Source organism: Trypanosoma melophagium (genome assembly GCF_022059095.1).
Source record: "Trypanosoma melophagium isolate St. Kilda chromosome Unknown ctg26segment0, whole genome shotgun sequence".
Lineage (NCBI taxonomy): Eukaryota > Euglenozoa > Kinetoplastea > Trypanosomatida > Trypanosomatidae > Trypanosoma > Trypanosoma melophagium.
In genome coordinates this window covers 672,851-692,521 of record NW_027125157.1, presented here as the reverse complement: position 1 = coordinate 692,521, position 19,671 = coordinate 672,851, and the positions used below count along the sequence as shown (strand labels likewise).

Here is a 19,671-nt window from a genome sequence, read left to right as displayed (position 1 = left end):
TATGAATGCGGGTTTTGAAGTGTATGAAAACACTGTAGAGCCTGTTCCCAAAGTAGAGGCTCCTAGAGTCTCGTCTTTTGAAGCTGAGGGATGTGGAACGGGTGGCATGTCGGATGTTAGGATATTGTCACTGGAGGGAAGGTTAAATACTCCTTCTAGCTTCCATTTGGACAATGCAAGACTATCTCCTGTTAAAGTTCCTTTGTTGGATCAACATTCAGTTACAAAAAGACGGAATTGTAAAGAACTTTTTCTGGTGGAAAAGGAATTAAATTCTCTAACAGAGGATGTCTCTTGGTGTCTGTCGGAAATAGATCACTGGCTATCACCTGAAAAACTTGGGAATTCACCAGAAACAATGTTTGAATCAGGAGAACTTTTACACACTCTGGAGGATCGATTGAATGAAGTCAGTCGACACTTTTATCATTTGACTAACGATAATTCCTTTCTGGAGAAGGAAACTATTCATAAAGCAGCTAGACGTATCAGTGTTATCAATACATACCATAATCTAGTTAGTGTAGCTGAATCTATAGCCAATATGTATACTGGGCTATTGAATGCTAGGTTTCTGCCACAGTGCAGAGTGGGTACCATGAAACAGGCAGAAGAAATTGCGGAACTCCTTGATGAAATGGAGAAATCCGTTGAATTTCTCAATTCACAGGTAAACGTATTGTCTAAAGAATCACAGACTGAATTAAGCAATATAAAGAATGCTTTGGACTCCCTCTCTTGATGAATCCTCTTGATTATTTATTTTTCTCGTTATTGTTGTTCTTGTTCTTGTTCTTGTTCTAATTGAAAATACTCCTTTTTTGACGTCAAATTGACATTTGATAAATGTTGATTGTCATTTCTTTTCGGTTTTTTTTTTTTTGTTTCATTTTTCTTTTTTTTTTTGTGTGTATGTATGTATGTGTTTGTTTCTTGAACCAGGCTTGCAAGATGCTAGAGGAAGACAGGGAGGCTATTCGTAGAATGAAGGCCGATTTTGAGGCAATAGCGGAATTAACTGAGGGTGAGTTCAAATCTAATACGGGTTTTGCAAGACGTATGAATCACTACAGTACAGTATATACTGCAGCGACTCGAACTACTAACCTCAAATCAACCTCTGACTTTGCTGGCTACTATGTGGATGAGCTTCTGTACATGGACTTTCAAGAGATGCTTACACGTTATCTTTTAAAATATCGCGATTTGCGAGCTCAATCAGAAATACAGTTATTTACTAAGGTTCTAAAGGTCTGGGAACATTACAAAGTTTTAATGAAATGGAACATGAGGGCTTTTGCATATCTATCCAGATTCTATATTGTTAATTGTTCAAAGCCATCTCTCCAACAAGTGGCTCTGAGTATATTTCTTGAACAAATTCTAAAAAAAAATACACAAACAATTAGTCGTGTAACTCAAGAACTTCTTTCAGCAGAACGGAATGGTGAGGGGGTAAACCGTGATCAAATTCGAAGTGCAATTGAGTTACTTTCTTCTGTTAGTATTGAAAAACGAGAAGAAATATATGCTGAGCAATTTCTAAGACCTTTTTTGGTGTTAACTAAAACTCATTATGATAATCTCCTTTCTGAATGGAGTAAATCAAGTACACCTTCTGAGTTTTTACGAAAACTAGAACAAGTTCATAGCGAAGAAAAGGCTAGATGTGCATGTTATTTTTCTTCAGAAGATAGACAAACTATCATGTTACACTTAGAGGAAGTTCTACTGGAATCTCCAGTAACAATAGAAAAATTACTCAAATCAAACGATGGTTTCATAGCTGCATTAAAAAATCGTGAAGAAGATCTTTTAAAGTCATACTATAATTTGCTTTCTCGACGCACTAAATGTGTTTTAATGCTCTCTAAACTTATGAGAGATGAAATCATTACTGAAGGTGAAGAACGCTTACTGCAACCCTATTGTGAGGATAAGGAAATAGATTTCAAGTCTTGTGTTTCAGATATGATGAGGTTGCAAGATGATTTTCTCCAGCTTCTTGCTAAGTGTTTTAATAATCATGTTATGATGCTTAAGGCTATAAGAGAGGGCCTCGAAAAAGTATACAGTGGTGGAATTTGTGCATCCAAGAGATCCCATCGTTGTGTTCCATTTAGTGAACTTTTAGCCTATTATGCAGATGCCATTCTTCAGGGCAATGGAAGTTCTACAGATGAAGAAAAGTTAGATCAAGTAGTTGCAGCTCTCACTTATGTAGCTGATCGCGATACATTTCTTGCTCATTCGCGTGATTTACTAGCTAAAAGGATTCTTTTTCCACGTAAAAAAATTGATGAAGTTTCTGAACGATCTTTTGTTCAACGTGTTAGTCAACGTTGTGGTGTATCGAGTACAAGTTATCTTGAAGGTATGCTTCATGATTTAGATGTAGCTGAGGGTTTTAATGCAGAGGAAAAACTTGAGTCTATAGGTAAAAAACCAAAATTTTCAATTAATGTCCTTGTTTTGAAAAAAGGAATCTGGCCTACACGAATTCAAAGTGAATTTTTTACACCTCCTTCTATGATAAAAGAAGCCTTGAATGCGTTTCAAACAGTCTATCTTGAAGGTACAACTGGACGAGTACTTACATGGTCTTATTCTAATAGCAGTGGAGATGTAAATGCTGTTTTTAAAAAGGGTACAAAGACATTATTGTTGACTGGACCTCAATGTTGGGTGATTCTCGCATTTAATTCTGTGAAAGTATTAACCCCAAATGATGCGATGAACCTTTTTGGAATGTCGTTGGAAGATTTAAAACCAGTATTTCTTCCTTTGTTGAAATGTTCGATACTATGTAGAGAGGTTGATTCTGCTAATTTTCTACATGACGATAAATTTTTAATCAACGAAGAATTCTCAAGCAAATGGAAAAAAGTGCGAGTACCAACGGTGGTCTGTCATCGTCTTGGTGTCTCTCATGGTGAGAAAATAGCCAAAGAGGTTGATGAAGACAGGAAACCGGCTATAGATGCATGTTTAGTTCGTATTATGAAGAGCCGTCGTGTGTTAAGTCACTCAAGTCTTTTGGAGGAGTGTCATCAGAAACTTTCATCCTTGTTTTTGGCTGATCCCAAAATGATTAAGCAACGTATTGAAGAATTAATACGAAAAGAGTATATTGAACGAGATCAAAAATCATCCGACATATACAGGTATACTGCTTGATATATATATATATATATATATATATATATATATATATATGGTTTTTGTGCTGCATCAAATGAAAAAGTGATGTGTTTCTATTGATTTTTCGTAGTTATTTATTTAGTGGTTGCTATGTACAAAAAAGTACATTAATACGTGCTCAGCAATTACTATATGTATGTGTATATATAATGTATATATGTATTTATTTATTTATTATTCTTCATTTTCCTTGAATTACTTATTAAATTAGGTTAAACATGAAACTTTTTATAGAGGATGTTGCAGTTCTATTTCCATATGAGTACATATATCCTGAACAACTTGAGTATATGACAGAGCTAAAAAAGGGATTGGATATGGGTGGACACATGGTTCTTGAGATGCCATCAGGAACCGGAAAAACGACAACATTACTATCTTTACTTATAGGGTATCTTCATCATCATGCCGATGAAAAACGTAAGGTTGTATATTGTACTAGAACTGTTGAGGAAATGACAAAGACTCTCGGTGAACTACGTAAATTGCTGAAACTTTGGGATTCTGAAGTAGTATCTAAAAGACCATTACGTGGACTATGCCTAACCGCTAAAAAAAATCTCTGCATTGAAACCAGTGTCGCATCCCAACGGTATCCAGAAGAGGTGGATGCAGGTTGCCGCAATCTCACTGCACCATGGCAAAAGGAGAGACGATGTGTCTACTTTGACAACCTTGAAAATGCAGCTTTTGATTTACCAGCTGGAGCTTATTCTGTCGAAGACCTGAAACGTTTTGGAGAAGAACATCAGTTGTGTCCGTACTACGTAGTTAGAAAAGCATTACGTGTGGCAGACATAGTGGTTCATTCTTTCCTTTACATAGTTGATCCTATTGTGGCTGAAGTAACCAAAGAATACTTAAACGAAAACACAATTGTAGTAATGGATGAGGGACACAATGTTGATGATGTGTGTATTGAAGCAATGTCTCTTATTGTAACAAAAGATGATGCAACTCAGGCCAGAGAAAATGTAAAGCAATTAAATGCAGCTGTTGATCATTTGAAGGCTACAAATCGTCAACAACTTCAAGATGAATATGACAGGCTAGTTAATGGTTTGGCTATGGCAGAGTTAGCTCGCTCTGTGGATAATACTGTGGGATCTGTTCATGTACCTAATATTCCATTAGATATTGCTGAGAAATCTATTCCTGGAAGTTTAAGACAGGCTAATCACTTTCTAACCTTTATTCAACGACTTGTTGATTTTACTCACCGTGTAGTTAGTAGAATTTCACGCACATATGTAGCTGATCCGTTGACCTTTTTGACAAAAGTAAGGGATGAATGTGCTGTGGATATTCGACACTTAAGATACTTGACGGAACGTCTAAAAGTTCTAATGAATACTCTTCAAATAACTAATTCACATAAATTTCGAAACGTATCCTTGATAGCACAAATGTATATGACTCTTTCTACTTATTATACTGATGATCGGTACGAAAAACCTGGATTTGTTGTTGTCTGTGAAGCTCATGATCCAACCAGACCAACTGTACCTGATCCAGTGATTCGTCTCGTTTGTGTAGATGCTTCATTAGCTTTACGTGAAGCATTTTCAAAGTACAAAAGTGTGGTTTTAACATCTGGTACACTTTCACCATTAGATATTTATCCTAAGATGCTTGGTTTTACACCGGTGATAGCAAAATCGTTTCAAATGACTCTTAGTAGAAAGTGTATTGCCCCAGTCATTGTGACGAGAAGTACTGAGAGTGTTAATATAATAACAGAAGAAGTTACAAGTAGCTTTAGTGTGCGTACTAATCCTGTTGCCCAAGAAATTGTGTCATCTGCGTATGAAGATCTTTTGCGTGGTCTTGCCAAAGCTGTGCCTGATGGTATTGTTTGTTTTTTTACTGGATATCAATACATGGGAGAAGTGCTACTAGGGTGGCACAAATCCGGATTTTTGAAAGAATTGGCGCAGTATAAACTAATTTTTGTTGAAACTCAGTCTGTAGAAGAAACTTCAGTTGCTTTGGCTAATTACAGACGGGCGTGTGATATTGGACGAGGGGCTGTCTTTATGGCTATTGCCCGAGGAAAAATTGCGGAAGGAATTGACTTTGATCGTCATTACGGAAGGGCTGTTGTAATGTTTGGTGTTCCTTTTTTACCACCAAATGATGAACCTTTGAGGCAAAGGATACATTGGATGGAGACCTGTTTAGGCATTCCTGGTAATGAATATAGGAATTTTGATGCCATGAGACAGGCTTCCCAGTGCATTGGACGTGTCTTGCGAAATAAGACAGATTATGGAATGATGTTGCTTGTAGACCGACGATTTGCGTTGAATGACAAGCGAAAGAAATTACCAATATGGATTCAGCAATGTCTAAAGGAAAATACTAACCTTAGTGTTGATGCTTCCATTGCCGTTGCACGTGGATTTTTTAAGGAGATGGCACAACCATGGGAACATGAACGTGACCTTGGTACTACTCTCTTTTCCAAGGAAACACTTGGTCGCAAGGGTTATCTAAAACCTTCAAAGAGCTCAGTTTGTTTAATAACAGGAAGTGCATTCGATAATGCTGCTGATCCTGCTGCCGCAGCGACTATAACAACAACAACAGCAACAGCAACAGTTATTACTACTAGCACTGCTGGTAATGACAGTAGTAAAGATGCTGCAGTTACCCATGAGGAAAACGTTACTATACATGCAGTAAAAGAGCCGGAACACAGGAAACGGCTAAGAGAATAGCTCTGTCCTCAAGACATCTCTATCCCCCCTCTCCATTCTCTCTCTCTCTCTCTCTCTCTCTCTCTATATATATATATATATATATATATATATATATAAAGCAAATGCTGAACCGACCTTAAGACCCTGAAAAAGGAAAAAAAAAGATATAAGAAGGAAATATAAATACTAATAAAAAACTATTCTTTTCAAGAGAAAATGGCCGATTTCTTTCACCTTTCCCTCCCTCTTTTCTTTCTTTTTCTGGGTATTTTTAGATAGATTTCGAGAATGGGGGTTATTTCGGAGGTTATTTTTTCATGGGGCGCAGTGTATTTGGCCATAGTGATGCCTGCTCTTGCGATGATATTAAATTTTGTTTTTGGAAACTGCTTCCTGAGTGAGGTTTTGGCGCACTCCCCATTCAGTGACACTACAAAGGGGGGCCGTCGCAGAAATGAAAGAATCTTTATGGTTTTTATAATTCTCTCGTTTTTTTGGCAGTATTACGCTTACATGTTTCAGTCACGTCTGGGATGCAAGGATTGTTGCAATCCTCCCGTTTATGTCTGTCGTTGGCTTGATTGGGTAATTTGGAGAGAGGAACATTTCTTGTGGGACTTATTTTTTAAGTGTTCTTTGGATGAATTATGCTTCCTGTCATTGTGGTTAACCCACGCCGTTCTTTATTTTTGTTGCGCGTTAAGCAAGCCACAGGTCAGGGAAAAATCTTCAAAAAGTTTTTTTTGTCGTAGATGTGTTGCAAATGTAGACGCTATGGATCATCATTGTATGGTTATTGGAAATTGTGTAGGGTCGAGTAACCGAAAAATATTTTTGTGGTTTTTGGGTATTTGTTTGTTGAATATGTTATTTCTGCTTTTTATGCGGGGTGATTGGGCCCACAGAGAAGGAAATATTTTTACTTTTGTAGGGCTAATTTTAGTAATATTTATTGCGGTGGTGAGTTTTTCTCTACTTATATTTCAATTGTGTCTCATTCGGAAGGGCAAAACTACGCGATCCTTCTGGAAAGAATGCCATCGATCTCCTATAGGCGTCGTCAGGGCTCTTTTTGATTTGGTGAAGTAAGAAGGTGTATTTCTCTTATCCCACTTACTAGAGTCAGTAAAGACTCAATGTTGTTTTATTCTTTTTTTTTTATTATTGCGTAATAATGGGTATGTACATGTGGAAGGAGGGGGGACTATTTGGGCGAATTGATATATTGATTATAAGGTGTATGAGGAATACTTTTTTCTTTCCTTTTCTTGTTTTTTTTTCTTTTGTTGATCCAAAAGAACGATGCCTGTACGGAAGAAGCAGCGACGCGACGTTGTCGTGAGTAGTACCGATGCTCTCGATGATGTTGAGGAAAAGAAGGAAATGGTTATGGTACGCCTTGTTGATGAAAATGGCGATTTGGCTGGAGCACAAATTCTTCTCCCTGTTTCTGCAACACCAAGGCAGTTGGATGAATTACTTTCCTCTATGTTGGATGAAGATGCTCGAACTAACCCGTACGCTTTTTTTATAGATGGTGAACAAGTCACTGATAGCGTTCGCGAGACATTGTTTAAGAAGCAGCGAGAGTCTTTTGTTGACAAAATGTTAAAAGAGGGTAGACGTGTCAGGCCTCAAGACGTGGATAACCTATTATTTGAACTGCCAGAAGAAACAATTGTGGATATCCAGTTTAAACCCCAAGCAAAATTTCGAGTAAGACCTGTAACAAGATGTGCTGGAACACTCGATGGTCATAGCGAGGCGGTGCTTGTTGTAAGTTTTTCACCCAATGGTGAAGTGTTGGCGACTGGTGGTGGAGATAATGAAATACGCATCTGGGACGTTAACACATTAACTCCAACAGAAGAACTCAAAGCCCACACAAGTTGGGTACAAGTGTTATCGTGGGCCCCTGATGGGAAGTATCTAGTCAGCGGTAGCAAGGACGGTACTCTTATTGTTTGGTCCCACGATGGAGCATATGGGAATTTTAAAGGGAAAAAATACAAGGCACATTCAAACTATCTCTCTCATGTCTCATGGGAGCCACTGCATACGAATATTGAATGTAATAGGTTTGTTTCCGCTAGCAAGGATGCAAGCCTTAAAGTTTGGCAAACTATTAATGGTCTTCAATTTTCTCTTTCAGGACACCAGGCTTGTGTTACATGTGTGAAATGGGGAGGTGAAGATCTTATCTACTCATCTTCTCAAGATCGTACCATAATTGTTTGGGACGCTACAAATGGATCTCCACGTGGTATTCTTCGAGGACATGCCCATTGGGTGAATTTTGTTGCATTAAGTACCGATCTTGTAATTAGAACAGGTGCCTTTGATCATGAAGAAAAGAGATTTGACTCTCGCACAGAAATGCAACAGTATGCGGAAACGAGATACCAAGAAGTTGTGAAACGTCTTGGAGGTTATGAACGACTTGTTAGTTGCTCAGATGATAATACCATGTTTTTATGGTCTCCACAACAACAAGTCACTCCGTTGGGACGTATGACGGGTCACCAAGGGGCTATTTTTCATATTCAATTTAGTCCTGATGGAACCATGATTGCATCCTGTTCAGCTGATAAAAGTGTGAAGTTGTGGAATGCCTCCGATGGAAAATTCATTACGACACTTAGAGGTCACGTGGCTGCCGTGTATCATGTGAGTTGGAGTTTAGATTCTCGTCTCTTGGTATCGGGAAGCCGAGATTCTACTTTGAAACTTTGGTCTGTATCGTCGCGTGAGTTAGTAGAGGATCTTTCGGGACACAGTGATGAGATATTTTCCACAGATTGGAGTCCTGATGGTCAACGTGTAGCCACTGGTTCAAAGGATAAAAAGGTTCTTATTTGGGTTCATTAATGCGTGTAAGTTTACTTCCGTCCAACTAAATATATACATTAAAAGAAAAAAAAAACAAAAAGAGAGTTTTAAAGATTTCCTCATTTTATCAAATAAGATAAAATGTTTATTGTATATATATATATATATATATATATATATATATTCTACTTTACTTTGTTACTTTTTTTCCTTTTGTTTGTTTGTTTTATTAACTTTTAGAACAAGGATTCGTGTGGAGACAAAAAGAAAATAAAGGTTAAGAACGAAAAAAAAGCAAGGGATACAGATAAAATGAATACTTTAAAAAAATCAGATTCCCAGGAATTCGCTATTAACAAAAAATCTTCTTCTGAGGTGCCCCAATGGAAAAAAGGTAACTATGAGATAAATTGGGTTGCCGTTGCTGTACTCTTTGTACCACCGCTTATGGTCATTGCAGCTGCTGCTTCAGGTATTCCTCTTCAACAAAAGACTCTATTAGTGGGTGCCCTTTTCTACATTTTCAATGGCATGATTGGTATCACAGTTGGATATCACCGTCTCTTTGCGCACAGAAGTTTTATCGCGCATCCAGTACTACAGTGGATTTGTGCATTCGCAGGAGCAGGTGCTTTTGAAGGATCTGCAAAATGGTGGGGTCGTAATCATCGCATTCATCATCGTTATATTGATACCCCTAAAGATCCTTATGATGCTACTCGTGGTTTCTTGTTCTCGCATATGGGGTGGATGGTAATGAAACAAAATTATGCTCTCCTTGGTAAGGTTGATGTAAGTGATTTTAAGTATAATAATATAATCCAGTTTCAACATCGTCACTTCTTTAAGATTGCCATGGTATCTGGCGTAATTCTTCCAACTGTAATATGTGGACTTGGATGGGGTGATTGGCTTGGAGGATATTTCTATGCTTCTCTCGCAAAAATTGTGTTTGTGCATCATTGTACCTTTTTTATAAACAGTTTGGCCCACACAAACCTATTTGGCGGTAAACAAAATTATTCTGATCGACATTCATCTCATGACTCCATGGTATGTGCATTATTAACGTTTGGAGAGGGTTACCATAACTTTCATCATGAGTTTGCACAAGATTATCGAAATGGTGTCAAGTGGTACCACTTTGATCCAACAAAATGGATTATCCGCTTGTGTGAAACTATGAGATTGGCTTCAAATCTTACACGTACTCCAAACGATGTAATTGAACGGAACATGAAACAACTTCGCCATAAAGTTTACCTTGAAGAAATCGCAAAACTTGAAAAACGGCTAAAAGAACTCGATCTTCCCATTACTGAAGAATATACGTGGAAAGATATTGAAGATCTTGTGCGGCACGGCAGAAAACTCATCGTCATTGGAGACAGTGTAGTTGATCTCCAAAAGTCAGTACCCACAGGCCCAGGTTATACTCATGGAGATGAAAGAATTGTGTGGTACGAGGCCCATCCGGGAGGGAAAAAACTTCTCGATATGTACGTTGGAAGGGATGCCACAGAAGTGTTTCTTGGTGGTATATACAAGCACTCCCTGGGGGCCGAGGGTCTTATTCCACACCTCCGTGTTGCTAAGATTAAACGGGAATAAGACAGTAAAACAAAAAAGGAAACCTGAAAAAAAATGAGGATTGACAACAGCGGTACACTCGTTCTGCTTGTCAATCTCTATAAATAGAAATTAAACCGAAAAAGTGAGATGAAAAGTCTGTGTGAATAGCATAGGAAATAGTAACCGGTGTAGTAAAAAAGAACAGCTCGATGGGGATATTCCTTTCTTTCGTTGTTCTGGGTCTCGTGCTGTAGTTTTTTTTCTCTTCTTTTTTTTTTTTGTCATTTTTTTTTTTTTATATATCTTCTCTTTTGCTCGGGGTGGGGTGACCCAACGATGTGAGACTAAGGCAAAATTTCATATTTGAGCTCTGCGTGTGTGCTCTAATGAAATGATAAAGTGCACTAAAAGGTCCTAGGAGCATGTTTTCACGGTAAAAGAAAAAAGAAATGGATTGGGGGAGACATTCTCCCTACCGTTGGTATTACTTTTTTTTGTATTTGCCTCTATCTTTACCTTTTCACAATATGTTTTCATTAGCAGTTGCTAGTTTGTGTTTCTCTTGTTGTTGTTGTCGTTGTCGTTGTTGTTTTGTTTTTCTCCATTCATTCATTCTTTTTTTTTTTTTTTTTGCATATTCTTCTTTTTTTCTTGTAAAGAAAGCGACGAGCATGCATGGTCGAAGACGGAGTCATGTAGTACAGACTTTTTTCTTAATCAGAGGTGCTCTTCTCGAAGATAAGTGCTTTAAATCTTCGCTCCTTCAAGAACGTTTGCGAAAGCTCGGTGCGTTTCCCGCACCAACAAATGTTGTGGTTGAGGAGAAAAACAAAGTGGAAAGTCGCCTCCCACGTGAAGTTTATGAGGCGCACCAAAAAGCATATGATGCCGAAAAGACAAAATACAAAGATCCGATAACTGGCCAAATAGTAGCAACACGCCATTTTCACTTGCAGCGTGGCATATTGTTGCGGAAATAGGTGTCGTCATTGTCCATTTGGACATGTGAATGTCCCTTCTGCTTCAGGTAATAATTGAAGGAGGAGTTTGGTTTTTATCACGATAAAGATTCATCGTGATAAGTGAAGTGTATTATTATTATTATTATTATTATTTTTTCTTTATTATCACTTTTTGTCTTTACCTTCGTTGGAAAGAGCGATTACTTTTCTTGGTTCCGGTACCGTGGTGGTTATTTACACCCGTATGGACTATTTCTTGTTTTTTTTTTTTTTATGGTATTCTTTGAGAAAATCATGCATTGATAATTTTGTATATTTGCATTGTTGAAATAGTCGAGTGAGGAGTAATTGATTACATTAATAATGTTTTCCTTTTCTTGTTTTTGATTTTTTTTATGTTCTCTAGATTGTACATCTCTGCCATTTGGATAAATAAGGAGGGAAGGGAAGAAATCAAACACCAATAAAAAAGATGGGAGCATCAGAAAAGGCATGCCTTCGAATCCGTGTGGTTCTATACATATTATTCGCTATTTCATATGCTATTGGTGTCATTATATTCATAAGAGATTTCAATAACATTCTTGCCGCATCTGGGTTTGCTGTCGCCTGCTTCTTTATTGCGGTGGCTGTGGGATTGTATGTCATACCAGATAAGAAATTGAATTCCATTTTTTCACCAGGAAGCAAATCAAGAATTTCTCTTCAATTAACGTTTTTAATTATCACCCTGGGGTTCATTGGTGCGGCCTTGTATGCATTGGGTCAAGGAATAAAACTGAGACAAGCGTGGAAAGGTGATTCGTATTTCTGCTCATTCATTTCCCTTTTAACAGCAGCAAAATGGAGTTTCTTTTGCGGCTTACGTATTCACAGAGTGCGTGATGTCCTCGTTGAGGATGAGGATGATGATTCTGACAAAAACATTGAGGAGAAAATTCGTCTCTTTGAAAGCTCACATGACATGTGGGGTGAGGAACCGAAAACGATTGTATAGGAGCAACAAATGAAGATATATTGAAATGGTTTTACCTGCTTTTTTTTTGTGTATTTCTGTGTTTTGGGTGGGACTAGGAACAACTTCTATTACTACTAATATTATTACTACTATGATTCTTTTTTATTTAAACGGGGAAAAAAACATTCAACTCGTAATAGGATCAACTTTTATTAGGATAAGGCTATGAAAATCGTGCAGATAATGCAATAATATACAGTATATTTATTTATGGATCTCCTTTTTATCGCTGTACTTGTATCTCTTCTGTAATATGCGTGTGGTTTCATTTTTGCCATATATATTCTTTCTGTACTGTTTTGGTTTTTATATTATCAAGAAAGTTGTTTTACATGTATGCAAGTTTCAATGTCAATATTGTTTTTACGCTCTTAGTAGTAGTACTCGCATTGACAATTTGGGCGATCGATGTTGACCTGAATCTGCGGGGTACTGATAATTGTGTTGCGAAACCTCTGTGTAGCTCCCAGCACACATTTTTGGGGATGATAAAGTGCTCACTCTATCGATATCCTGTAGATATTGAAAGAATCGATTACAAAAACATGATATTGGCTCGATTTATACAACTTTCTAGACATTACCTAAAAGGGCAACAACATGTTATAGAAGGTGTTACAAGAGATATTTCTGTTAAGCTTGAGAACCCTGCTAAACCACTGGTACTACATTTTGCAGGTGATAATGGTGTAGGTAAAACAACACTAGCACAACTCATTTCACTCGCTTTGGGGCTTCGTTGCGGTGACGTTGCATGTACAGTGGGTGATTCATCACTGGTACTTTCAGGAGTTAGCTACGATGGCTTCTCTGTATTAGAATTTCGCAGAGATGTGGTACAAAAAATTGTTCAACATGCTACACTGTTTCCAAGAAATGGTGTGGTAATCATAAATGATCTTGGTGCCTTACATCCAGACCTTGTACGTGTTCTCCTTCCACTCCTGGGAAGAGCATCTGCATTCCCTGAAGCCCCTAGTGTACTGCTTTCTTCGTTAACTGTAATTATCACAACAGATTTCGGGCGACAAGGACGAACGCAAGGGAAAAGTCTTACTGAGATGCGGCGAATTGTTGAAGATGACTTTAGAAGTCTTTATAGTCAACTTTCTTCATCTATGATTCAAACTTATCCTTTTCTTCCTACTTCACTGGAAACAGCCAGGGAGATTGTGCAGTTGACCATTCACAACTTTAAGTGTAGAAATAGAGATGTTATTAATGAGATACAAATTGGTGAGGATGTTGTCTCATGGTTTATTGATTTGGTACGAGATGATCTCCCAATGGAAAATGGTCGGTGTGTTGTAAATGCTGTGGAGGCAGCTGTTGGCCCTGGCGTTCTGCCATACCTTAGAGGGAGAATTACTGACTCGACGTCACTCCGTGTCGACCTTGATGACGACGGTACGGTAAAAGTGTTTCGGGTACAATAACTTAATAGGGTTTGTCAGGTGTAACGAGAAACCTCCGAAGACACCACCTATAAATAATTCTGTAGTTCTGTTGACCCAATTAATCGTTTTTTGATTAGAAAACAAAAAAATAAAACTTGCTTTTTCTTTTTCTTCCTATTTTTTCCTTTTTCTCTATTTCATCTTGCTTTGCAGGAACCCTTGTAAAGCGATGCCACCCAAGTTCGACCCCAACCAGGAGATCACCATCGTTGTGCGGGCAGTCGGCGGAGAGGTGCCAGCGGCGGCGGCCCTCGCCCCGAAGGTCGGTCCGCTCGGCCTCAACGCGAAGAAGATCGGCGACGACATCGCCAAGTCCACGAAGGACTGGAAGGGCCTGAAGGTGACGTGCCAGCTGCGCGTGAAGAACCGCGTGGCCACCGTCGCCGTGACGCCGTCCGTCGCCTCACGCCTCATCCGCGCCCTCAAGGAGCCCCCGCGTGACCGCAAGAAGGTGAAGAACATCAAGCACAGCGGCAACATCGCCTTCTCGGAGGTGCTCAAGATCGCCAAGGAGGCGGCACCGAACTCCATGGCCGCCAGCATGAAGGCCGTCGTGATGGAAGTGCTCGGCACGGCAGTCTCCATCGGCTGCACCATTGACGGTGAGCATCCAGGGGCAATTCAGGACAAGGTCCGTGAGGGTAAGCTGAAGGTGCCCAACTAGGTTCTTTTTGTTTTCGGTACTGTTTTGACTTTTTTTTTCTCTTTTAATCATTGCTATGTTTCACCATTGTGGAATTACTTGTTTCTCCCCATTGGTATCTGGAGATATGTTTCGGTGTATGACTGTATTGTTTTTCTTATTTTCTTTTTTTCTTCTTTTCTGCTAATTGCATCAATATTTAGAGCACAAATGGGGACAATCAGCCGTCCCGGAGGCATGAGGCCCAAGTGGCACAAGAAGCGCATAAAGCGCTTAAAGCGACGACGCCGTCGTATGCGCCAACGCTCCAAGTAAGCAGTAGCAAGGCATCGAGTGCCTTCCTTCTTCACATGAGGAGGGACACAGGCGGTGGTGGTCCAGGTAAGGCTCATTGTTACTTTTATTTTATCTTTCTCAAGCGGAATTTGTTTTTCGCTATGAGAGATGCTTTTTAACTCAATTGTTGTTATTTTTTCTTTCTTTGGTAAGGGGACTGTCATCATCTTCCGTCTTCCGGTCAGATCTTCCATGCACTTTCTCCTTTTTATTTCCTTTCCTTTTCTCTTTTTTTTTTTTGTTTTCTCCGTCCTTTTTTTTATTTTGAAAGGTAGAGAATGGGGACAATCAGCCGTCCCGGAGGCATGAGGCCCAAGTGGCACAAGAAGCGCATAAAGCGCTTAAAGCGACGACGCCGTCGTATGCGCCAACGCTCCAAGTAAGCAGCCGTATGGGAGGCGTAAAGTAACGTGTTCCCATGAGTCCCTTTGAACCGTATGTTTGTTTTCGGTACTGTTTTGACTTTTTTTTTCTCTTTTAATCATTGCTATGTTTCACCATTGTGGAATTACTTGTTTCTCCCCATTGGTATCTGGAGATATGTTTCGGTGTATGACTGTATTGTTTTTCTTCTCTTCTTTTCTGCTAATTGCATCAATATTTAGAGCACAAATGGGGACAATCAGCCGTCCCGGAGGCATGAGGCCCAAGTGGCACAAGAAGCGCATAAAGCGCTTAAAGCGACGACGCCGTCGTATGCGCCAACGCTCCAAGTAAGCAGCCGTATGGGAGGCGTAAAGTAACGTGTTCCCATGAGTCCCTTTGAACCGTATGTTTGTTTTCGGTACTGTTTTGACTTTTTTTCCCTTTAATCATTGCTATGTTTCACCATTGTGGAATTACTTGTTTCTCCCCATTGGTATCTGGAGATATGTTTCGGTGTATGACTGTATTGTTTTTCTTCTCTTCTTTCTGCTAATTGCATCAATATTTAGAGCACAAATGGGGACAATCAGCCGTCCCGGAGGCATGAGGCCCAAGTGGCACAAGAAGCGCATAAAGCGCTTAAAGCGACGACGCCGTCGTATGCGCCAACGCTCCAAGTAAGCAGCCGTATGGGAGGCGTAAAGTAACGTGTTCCCATGAGTCCCTTTGAACCGTATGTTTGTTTTCGGTACTGTTTTGACTTTTGTTCAACATTTTATTGTTTTTTTTTTTTTTGCATTTGTTCCAGAAGTATTGTTGACTGTTGAGTGCTCTTTCTATTTAATTATACTTCTTTTCATATTTGTTTCTTTTTTTTATCTTTTTTTTTTTTTTTTTTCTGGGGTCTTCACTGTACTACTAAAGGAAGATGCACCCACGCATCTCAGGGCAAGGGTTTTTCCCCCGGTATGGTGGTGGATGGATGCATCAGTTTGGGCATGTTTATGCCCTGCAGCAGGAGCTACTTAGTCCGGAATCAAACAGCTGGTTTCGGGCGATCGAGTTATGGCACACTGCTCGTCATGAGGGAGTGGCGTTAAATTCTGCTCATTATACTAATATTCTTCGACAGTGTGTGCGACCTGCTGCATGGGAAGCCTCATTAGCGGTGCTTCAACAAATGCGGCGTGAAGGCATTCGTCCTGATGTCATTGGGGTTGGTTGTGTGCTGGCATCGTGCGCAGACGCTAATAGAAGTCAAGAGGTGGAAAAAGTATTTAAAGAGTTTAGTGGCAAGATGAAGCTAGACAGTGTGTGCTATCTAGCCCTCATTAAAGCAAAAATGTCTCAGGAGAAATGGGCGGAGGCTATTGCGGTTGGTAAGCAACAAGAAGCTGATGGCGTACCTTTTCTTCCATATACATTCACTCATTTGCTTGAGGCAGCTAATGAGGCTGATGATGCAATGTTTGCGTTGGACTTGGTGAAACGAATGGGGGGAGAGCAATGGGAGTTGGCTGAAAGAGGACGTAATGCATTCAAGAAGTTGTGTATGCGTCATGACTTGGGTGATGAGTATGAACAAGTGGTGGGAGTCACCGGTGATATGAAGGGATTTCCCCAGCTCTCTCCTGGAGACCATGTGTAAGAGATTGTAAACAATTTTCTTACCGTTATTGAGTTACAGAGCTTGTTTTAACGTCAATTTGAGTAGAAGTAATAATGATGCATCTCCCCCCTATTTTTTTTTTTTCTTGCTATTCTGATGACTCTGTTCGTCTGCATTTTTTTTTTCTAATATGATTAGGCAATAGGAAGGCATGCAAGAGAGAAAAGGACGCCAGAAGGGTACTCGAAAAGAACGTGCTAGCAGTGAAACCCCCATAAAAACTAATAGTTCCCAATCACGTAATGAATCATCATCTACTCGAAGCGGTAGTGTAGAGACTGACGTAAAAAAAATACAGGAGGAAAAGAAAAATACAGAGAAAAAGAAAAGGGGTAAGAGACTGCATTTCAATGATATAAGATTTTGTCATATTGTAGGATTTGCCTGCGCTGTTGTAGTTGCTATAGTTTTTTTCTATTTCTTCAATGAGGATTTGAATCAGAGCTTTCCATGCCATTGTTGCACATCAACGGAACCGTTAGTATCTGCCTTTTCTACAAAGAGGTTTGGCGTTACTGGCGTCCATCTACAGCGTGTGAACCCTGCTCTGGTCGAAGAGCAAATTTCTACCCTTCCCAAGTGTGTCACGCTTCATCGATTAACTACTCCTTTTGACAGTGTTACTTCATTTTTGCAGCGACTCAAGAGGGACGCTGCTACTGCTAGTTGTATTCTTTGGTTTGTCGAGGATGTGGGAGTGGTGCGGGGCGTGGGGAACTCACTGAAGGAGCTTTTGGAGGACAATGCTTTAAGAGGTGAACATGTATTACCCAAAGGCTCCCGTGGACTGTTTGTCGTGCTTTCAGAGAAAACTCGTGAGGAGCTAAAGGATATACTTCCGCACCGTGTAGTGCATATGTTGCATACAATACCAGTGTAAAGTAGACGTCATACAACATCTTGCATATCTTCTTATGCAGATTTTTACGTGAATTGCGAATGTTGTAGATAAGTGGAAAATAAAAAAAAAAAAGAGCACGTTCTGGGGTCTTGGGATGCTGTTGCCTCCATATGCTGTTCTTCTTTTTTTCTGTGACTTTTTTTCGTTTTTCCATACTGTTGTGTAAATTATTAAAATTACTTGTAATGTGAGACTTTTTTTTTAGTTTCCGTTTTGTGTAAAATTGTGTTTTTTTTTTTTTGCCTGGCTTCACCCCAACTATACCTGGGCGGGAATATTTACTGCAATAATTATCCCCCAGAAAGACAAAAAACACGCGAAAACAAATACTTTCAAAAAAAAAAAAACTTAAATCACTAAAGAAATGTTCCGCACACCACTAAAGCTGGCGAGCGATGTATTGCGCCAGGTGGCAGCCGCACAAATTGCCGCAGTAAAGGAGGCAGGCACATACAAGGCTGAACGTGTTATCACATCGAAGCAAAGTGCCACTATTAATGTACAGAACAACTCCCAGCCTGTTCTGAACTTCTGCGCTAACAACTACCTTGGACTCGCTGGCAACCCAGAGATCGTGAAGGCGGCAAAGGAGACCCTTGATACCCACGGCTATGGACTGGCATCCGTCCGCTTCATCTGTGGCACAACCGATATTCACAAGAAACTTGAGGATACAATGACAAAATTCCTTGGAACTGAAGACACTATTCTCTACCCAAGTTGTTTCGACGCCAACGCTGGTGTTTTTGAGGCACTGCTTACTCAGGAAGATGCTATTATTTCTGATGCACTAAACCACGCCAGCATCATTGATGGGGTTCGTCTCTGCAAAGCTGATAGACACCGCTACGCACACATGGACATGTCCGAACTTGAGACAATTCTTCAAAAGACTCAGAATAAGCGTATTCGTCTCATTGTAACTGATGGTGTGTTCTCCATGGACGGTGATGTTGCACCACTTGATAAGATTGTGGCTCTGGCAGAAAAGTACAGTGCCAACATCATGGTGGACGACTCACACGCCACGGGATTTATGGGCGAGGGAGGCCGAGGAACCCCAACACTCTTTGGAGTTGTGGACAAGGTTGATATTCTCAACACAACACTCGGAAAGGCTCTTGGTGGCGCAAGCGGTGGTCTGTCATCTGGATGCAAAGAAATTGTTGACTTGCAGCGCCAGCGGGGTCGTCCATACCTGTTCTCCAACACAATTGCACCTGCGGCTGTTGGCGGCACACTGAAGGTGATGGAGCTGCTGCAGTCCTCCGCCTCCGCACGCAAGAAGTTGCAGGACAACACACACCTCTTCCGCACGGAGATGAAGAAGGCGGGTTTTACCATCGCCGGTCATGATGAATGCCCCATCGCCCCTGTGATGCTTTACGATGCTCGTGTTGCCGCTGAGTTTGCATCACGGATGATGTCGCAGGGTATTTACGTCATCGCTTTCAGCTACCCTGTTGTGCCAAAGGGACAGGCACGCATTCGTGTGCAGTTATCAGCAGCGCACTCCACTGAAGATGTGATGCGTGCTGTGGAGGGATTCAAGGCGATCAAGAAGGAACTTAATGTGTAATTTTGTTTCTGTGTTCTTTTCTTGTTTTTTGTTTTTGCTATGAGCCACAAAATAAGAGGAAAACGACTTGAATTCTTTTTTTTTTCTTTTCTGTGAGCATGCGCAGAACTACTTTCGATACAAAAATCACAAAAAAAACGCAATCTTTTAAACCCCTATTAGGTACAAAAAAAAATGGTATAATAACTTAATGTACTCCGTTTACTTTGAACAATTACTAATAAAACGAATGCATTACGCTGGGTATGAAAAGGATATCTTAAAAGAATCTGAGTAGAGAGATCCCTTGGCCTCATCTCGGTGTTGCCTTTGGGTTTTATTTTTTTTGTATCTCTCGCTTTATTCTAATCTTCTGTTATGCTTAATTCTTTGTTCTTAATTTTTGATTTTTACTTGGAAATTGTGTATTTACATATTTTTTTTTCTGTTGATATTA

The 19,671-nt window shown here is 39.9% G+C and overlaps 14 protein-coding genes across 14 annotated transcripts; all 14 read left to right on the top strand.

Annotated features, from left to right (window-relative positions):
- Position 1: 1 nt before the first annotated feature.
- On the top strand, positions 2–742 carry LSM04_004025 (uncharacterized protein; the record flags this gene model as incomplete). Its single annotated transcript, XM_067338174.1, has 1 exon — positions 2–742. The coding sequence occupies one exon, from the start codon at positions 2–4 to the stop codon at positions 740–742; it is 741 nt and encodes a 246-aa protein (XP_067190738.1).
- A 209-nt stretch (positions 743–951) lies between these two features.
- LSM04_004821 (Cullin protein) lies at positions 952–3,177 on the top strand (the record flags this gene model as incomplete). Its single annotated transcript, XM_067338173.1, has 1 exon — positions 952–3,177. One exon carries the CDS (start codon positions 952–954, stop codon positions 3,175–3,177), a length of 2,226 nt encoding a protein of 741 aa, XP_067190765.1.
- A 242-nt stretch (positions 3,178–3,419) lies between these two features.
- LSM04_009653 (ATP-dependent helicase) lies at positions 3,420–5,921 on the top strand (the record flags this gene model as incomplete). Its single annotated transcript, XM_067338172.1, has 1 exon — positions 3,420–5,921. The coding sequence occupies one exon, from the start codon at positions 3,420–3,422 to the stop codon at positions 5,919–5,921; it is 2,502 nt and encodes an 833-aa protein (XP_067190917.1).
- A 1,284-nt stretch (positions 5,922–7,205) lies between these two features.
- On the top strand, positions 7,206–8,771 carry LSM04_007384 (NLE protein; the record flags this gene model as incomplete). The annotated part of the gene is made up of 1 exon (XM_067338170.1): positions 7,206–8,771. One exon carries the CDS (start codon positions 7,206–7,208, stop codon positions 8,769–8,771), a length of 1,566 nt encoding a protein of 521 aa, XP_067190842.1.
- Positions 8,772–9,044: 273 nt separating this feature from the next.
- Positions 9,045–10,343, top strand: LSM04_003740 (Fatty acid desaturase domain; the record flags this gene model as incomplete). Its single annotated transcript, XM_067338169.1, has 1 exon — positions 9,045–10,343. The coding sequence occupies one exon, from the start codon at positions 9,045–9,047 to the stop codon at positions 10,341–10,343; it is 1,299 nt and encodes a 432-aa protein (XP_067190729.1).
- Positions 10,344–10,975: 632 nt separating this feature from the next.
- LSM04_003665 (Protein of unknown function DUF5522) lies at positions 10,976–11,284 on the top strand (the record flags this gene model as incomplete). Its single annotated transcript, XM_067338168.1, has 1 exon — positions 10,976–11,284. One exon carries the CDS (start codon positions 10,976–10,978, stop codon positions 11,282–11,284), a length of 309 nt encoding a protein of 102 aa, XP_067190727.1.
- Positions 11,285–11,738: 454 nt separating this feature from the next.
- Positions 11,739–12,263, top strand: LSM04_007147 (uncharacterized protein; the record flags this gene model as incomplete). Its single annotated transcript, XM_067338167.1, has 1 exon — positions 11,739–12,263. The coding sequence occupies one exon, from the start codon at positions 11,739–11,741 to the stop codon at positions 12,261–12,263; it is 525 nt and encodes a 174-aa protein (XP_067190835.1).
- A 353-nt stretch (positions 12,264–12,616) lies between these two features.
- On the top strand, positions 12,617–13,720 carry LSM04_007679 (uncharacterized protein; the record flags this gene model as incomplete). The annotated part of the gene is made up of 1 exon (XM_067338166.1): positions 12,617–13,720. One exon carries the CDS (start codon positions 12,617–12,619, stop codon positions 13,718–13,720), a length of 1,104 nt encoding a protein of 367 aa, XP_067190849.1.
- Positions 13,721–13,910: 190 nt separating this feature from the next.
- On the top strand, positions 13,911–14,405 carry LSM04_007832 (Ribosomal protein L11; the record flags this gene model as incomplete). Its single annotated transcript, XM_067338165.1, has 1 exon — positions 13,911–14,405. The coding sequence occupies one exon, from the start codon at positions 13,911–13,913 to the stop codon at positions 14,403–14,405; it is 495 nt and encodes a 164-aa protein (XP_067190853.1).
- Positions 14,406–14,594: 189 nt separating this feature from the next.
- LSM04_001668 (Ribosomal protein L41) lies at positions 14,595–15,129 on the top strand (the record flags this gene model as incomplete). The annotated part of the gene is made up of 2 exons (XM_067338164.1): positions 14,595–14,695; positions 15,024–15,129. The coding sequence occupies 2 exons, from the start codon at positions 14,595–14,597 to the stop codon at positions 15,127–15,129; spliced, it is 207 nt and encodes a 68-aa protein (XP_067190648.1).
- A 203-nt stretch (positions 15,130–15,332) lies between these two features.
- On the top strand, positions 15,333–15,793 carry LSM04_003441 (Ribosomal protein L41; the record flags this gene model as incomplete). Its single annotated transcript, XM_067338163.1, has 2 exons — positions 15,333–15,433; positions 15,688–15,793. The coding sequence occupies 2 exons, from the start codon at positions 15,333–15,335 to the stop codon at positions 15,791–15,793; spliced, it is 207 nt and encodes a 68-aa protein (XP_067190719.1).
- A 221-nt stretch (positions 15,794–16,014) lies between these two features.
- On the top strand, positions 16,015–16,734 carry LSM04_000509 (Pentatricopeptide repeat; the record flags this gene model as incomplete). Its single annotated transcript, XM_067338162.1, has 1 exon — positions 16,015–16,734. One exon carries the CDS (start codon positions 16,015–16,017, stop codon positions 16,732–16,734), a length of 720 nt encoding a protein of 239 aa, XP_067190607.1.
- A 172-nt stretch (positions 16,735–16,906) lies between these two features.
- LSM04_007505 (uncharacterized protein) lies at positions 16,907–17,635 on the top strand (the record flags this gene model as incomplete). Its single annotated transcript, XM_067338161.1, has 1 exon — positions 16,907–17,635. The coding sequence occupies one exon, from the start codon at positions 16,907–16,909 to the stop codon at positions 17,633–17,635; it is 729 nt and encodes a 242-aa protein (XP_067190845.1).
- Positions 17,636–18,020: 385 nt separating this feature from the next.
- Positions 18,021–19,235, top strand: LSM04_002224 (Aminotransferase; the record flags this gene model as incomplete). The annotated part of the gene is made up of 1 exon (XM_067338159.1): positions 18,021–19,235. One exon carries the CDS (start codon positions 18,021–18,023, stop codon positions 19,233–19,235), a length of 1,215 nt encoding a protein of 404 aa, XP_067190675.1.
- Positions 19,236–19,671: the final 436 nt, after the last annotated feature.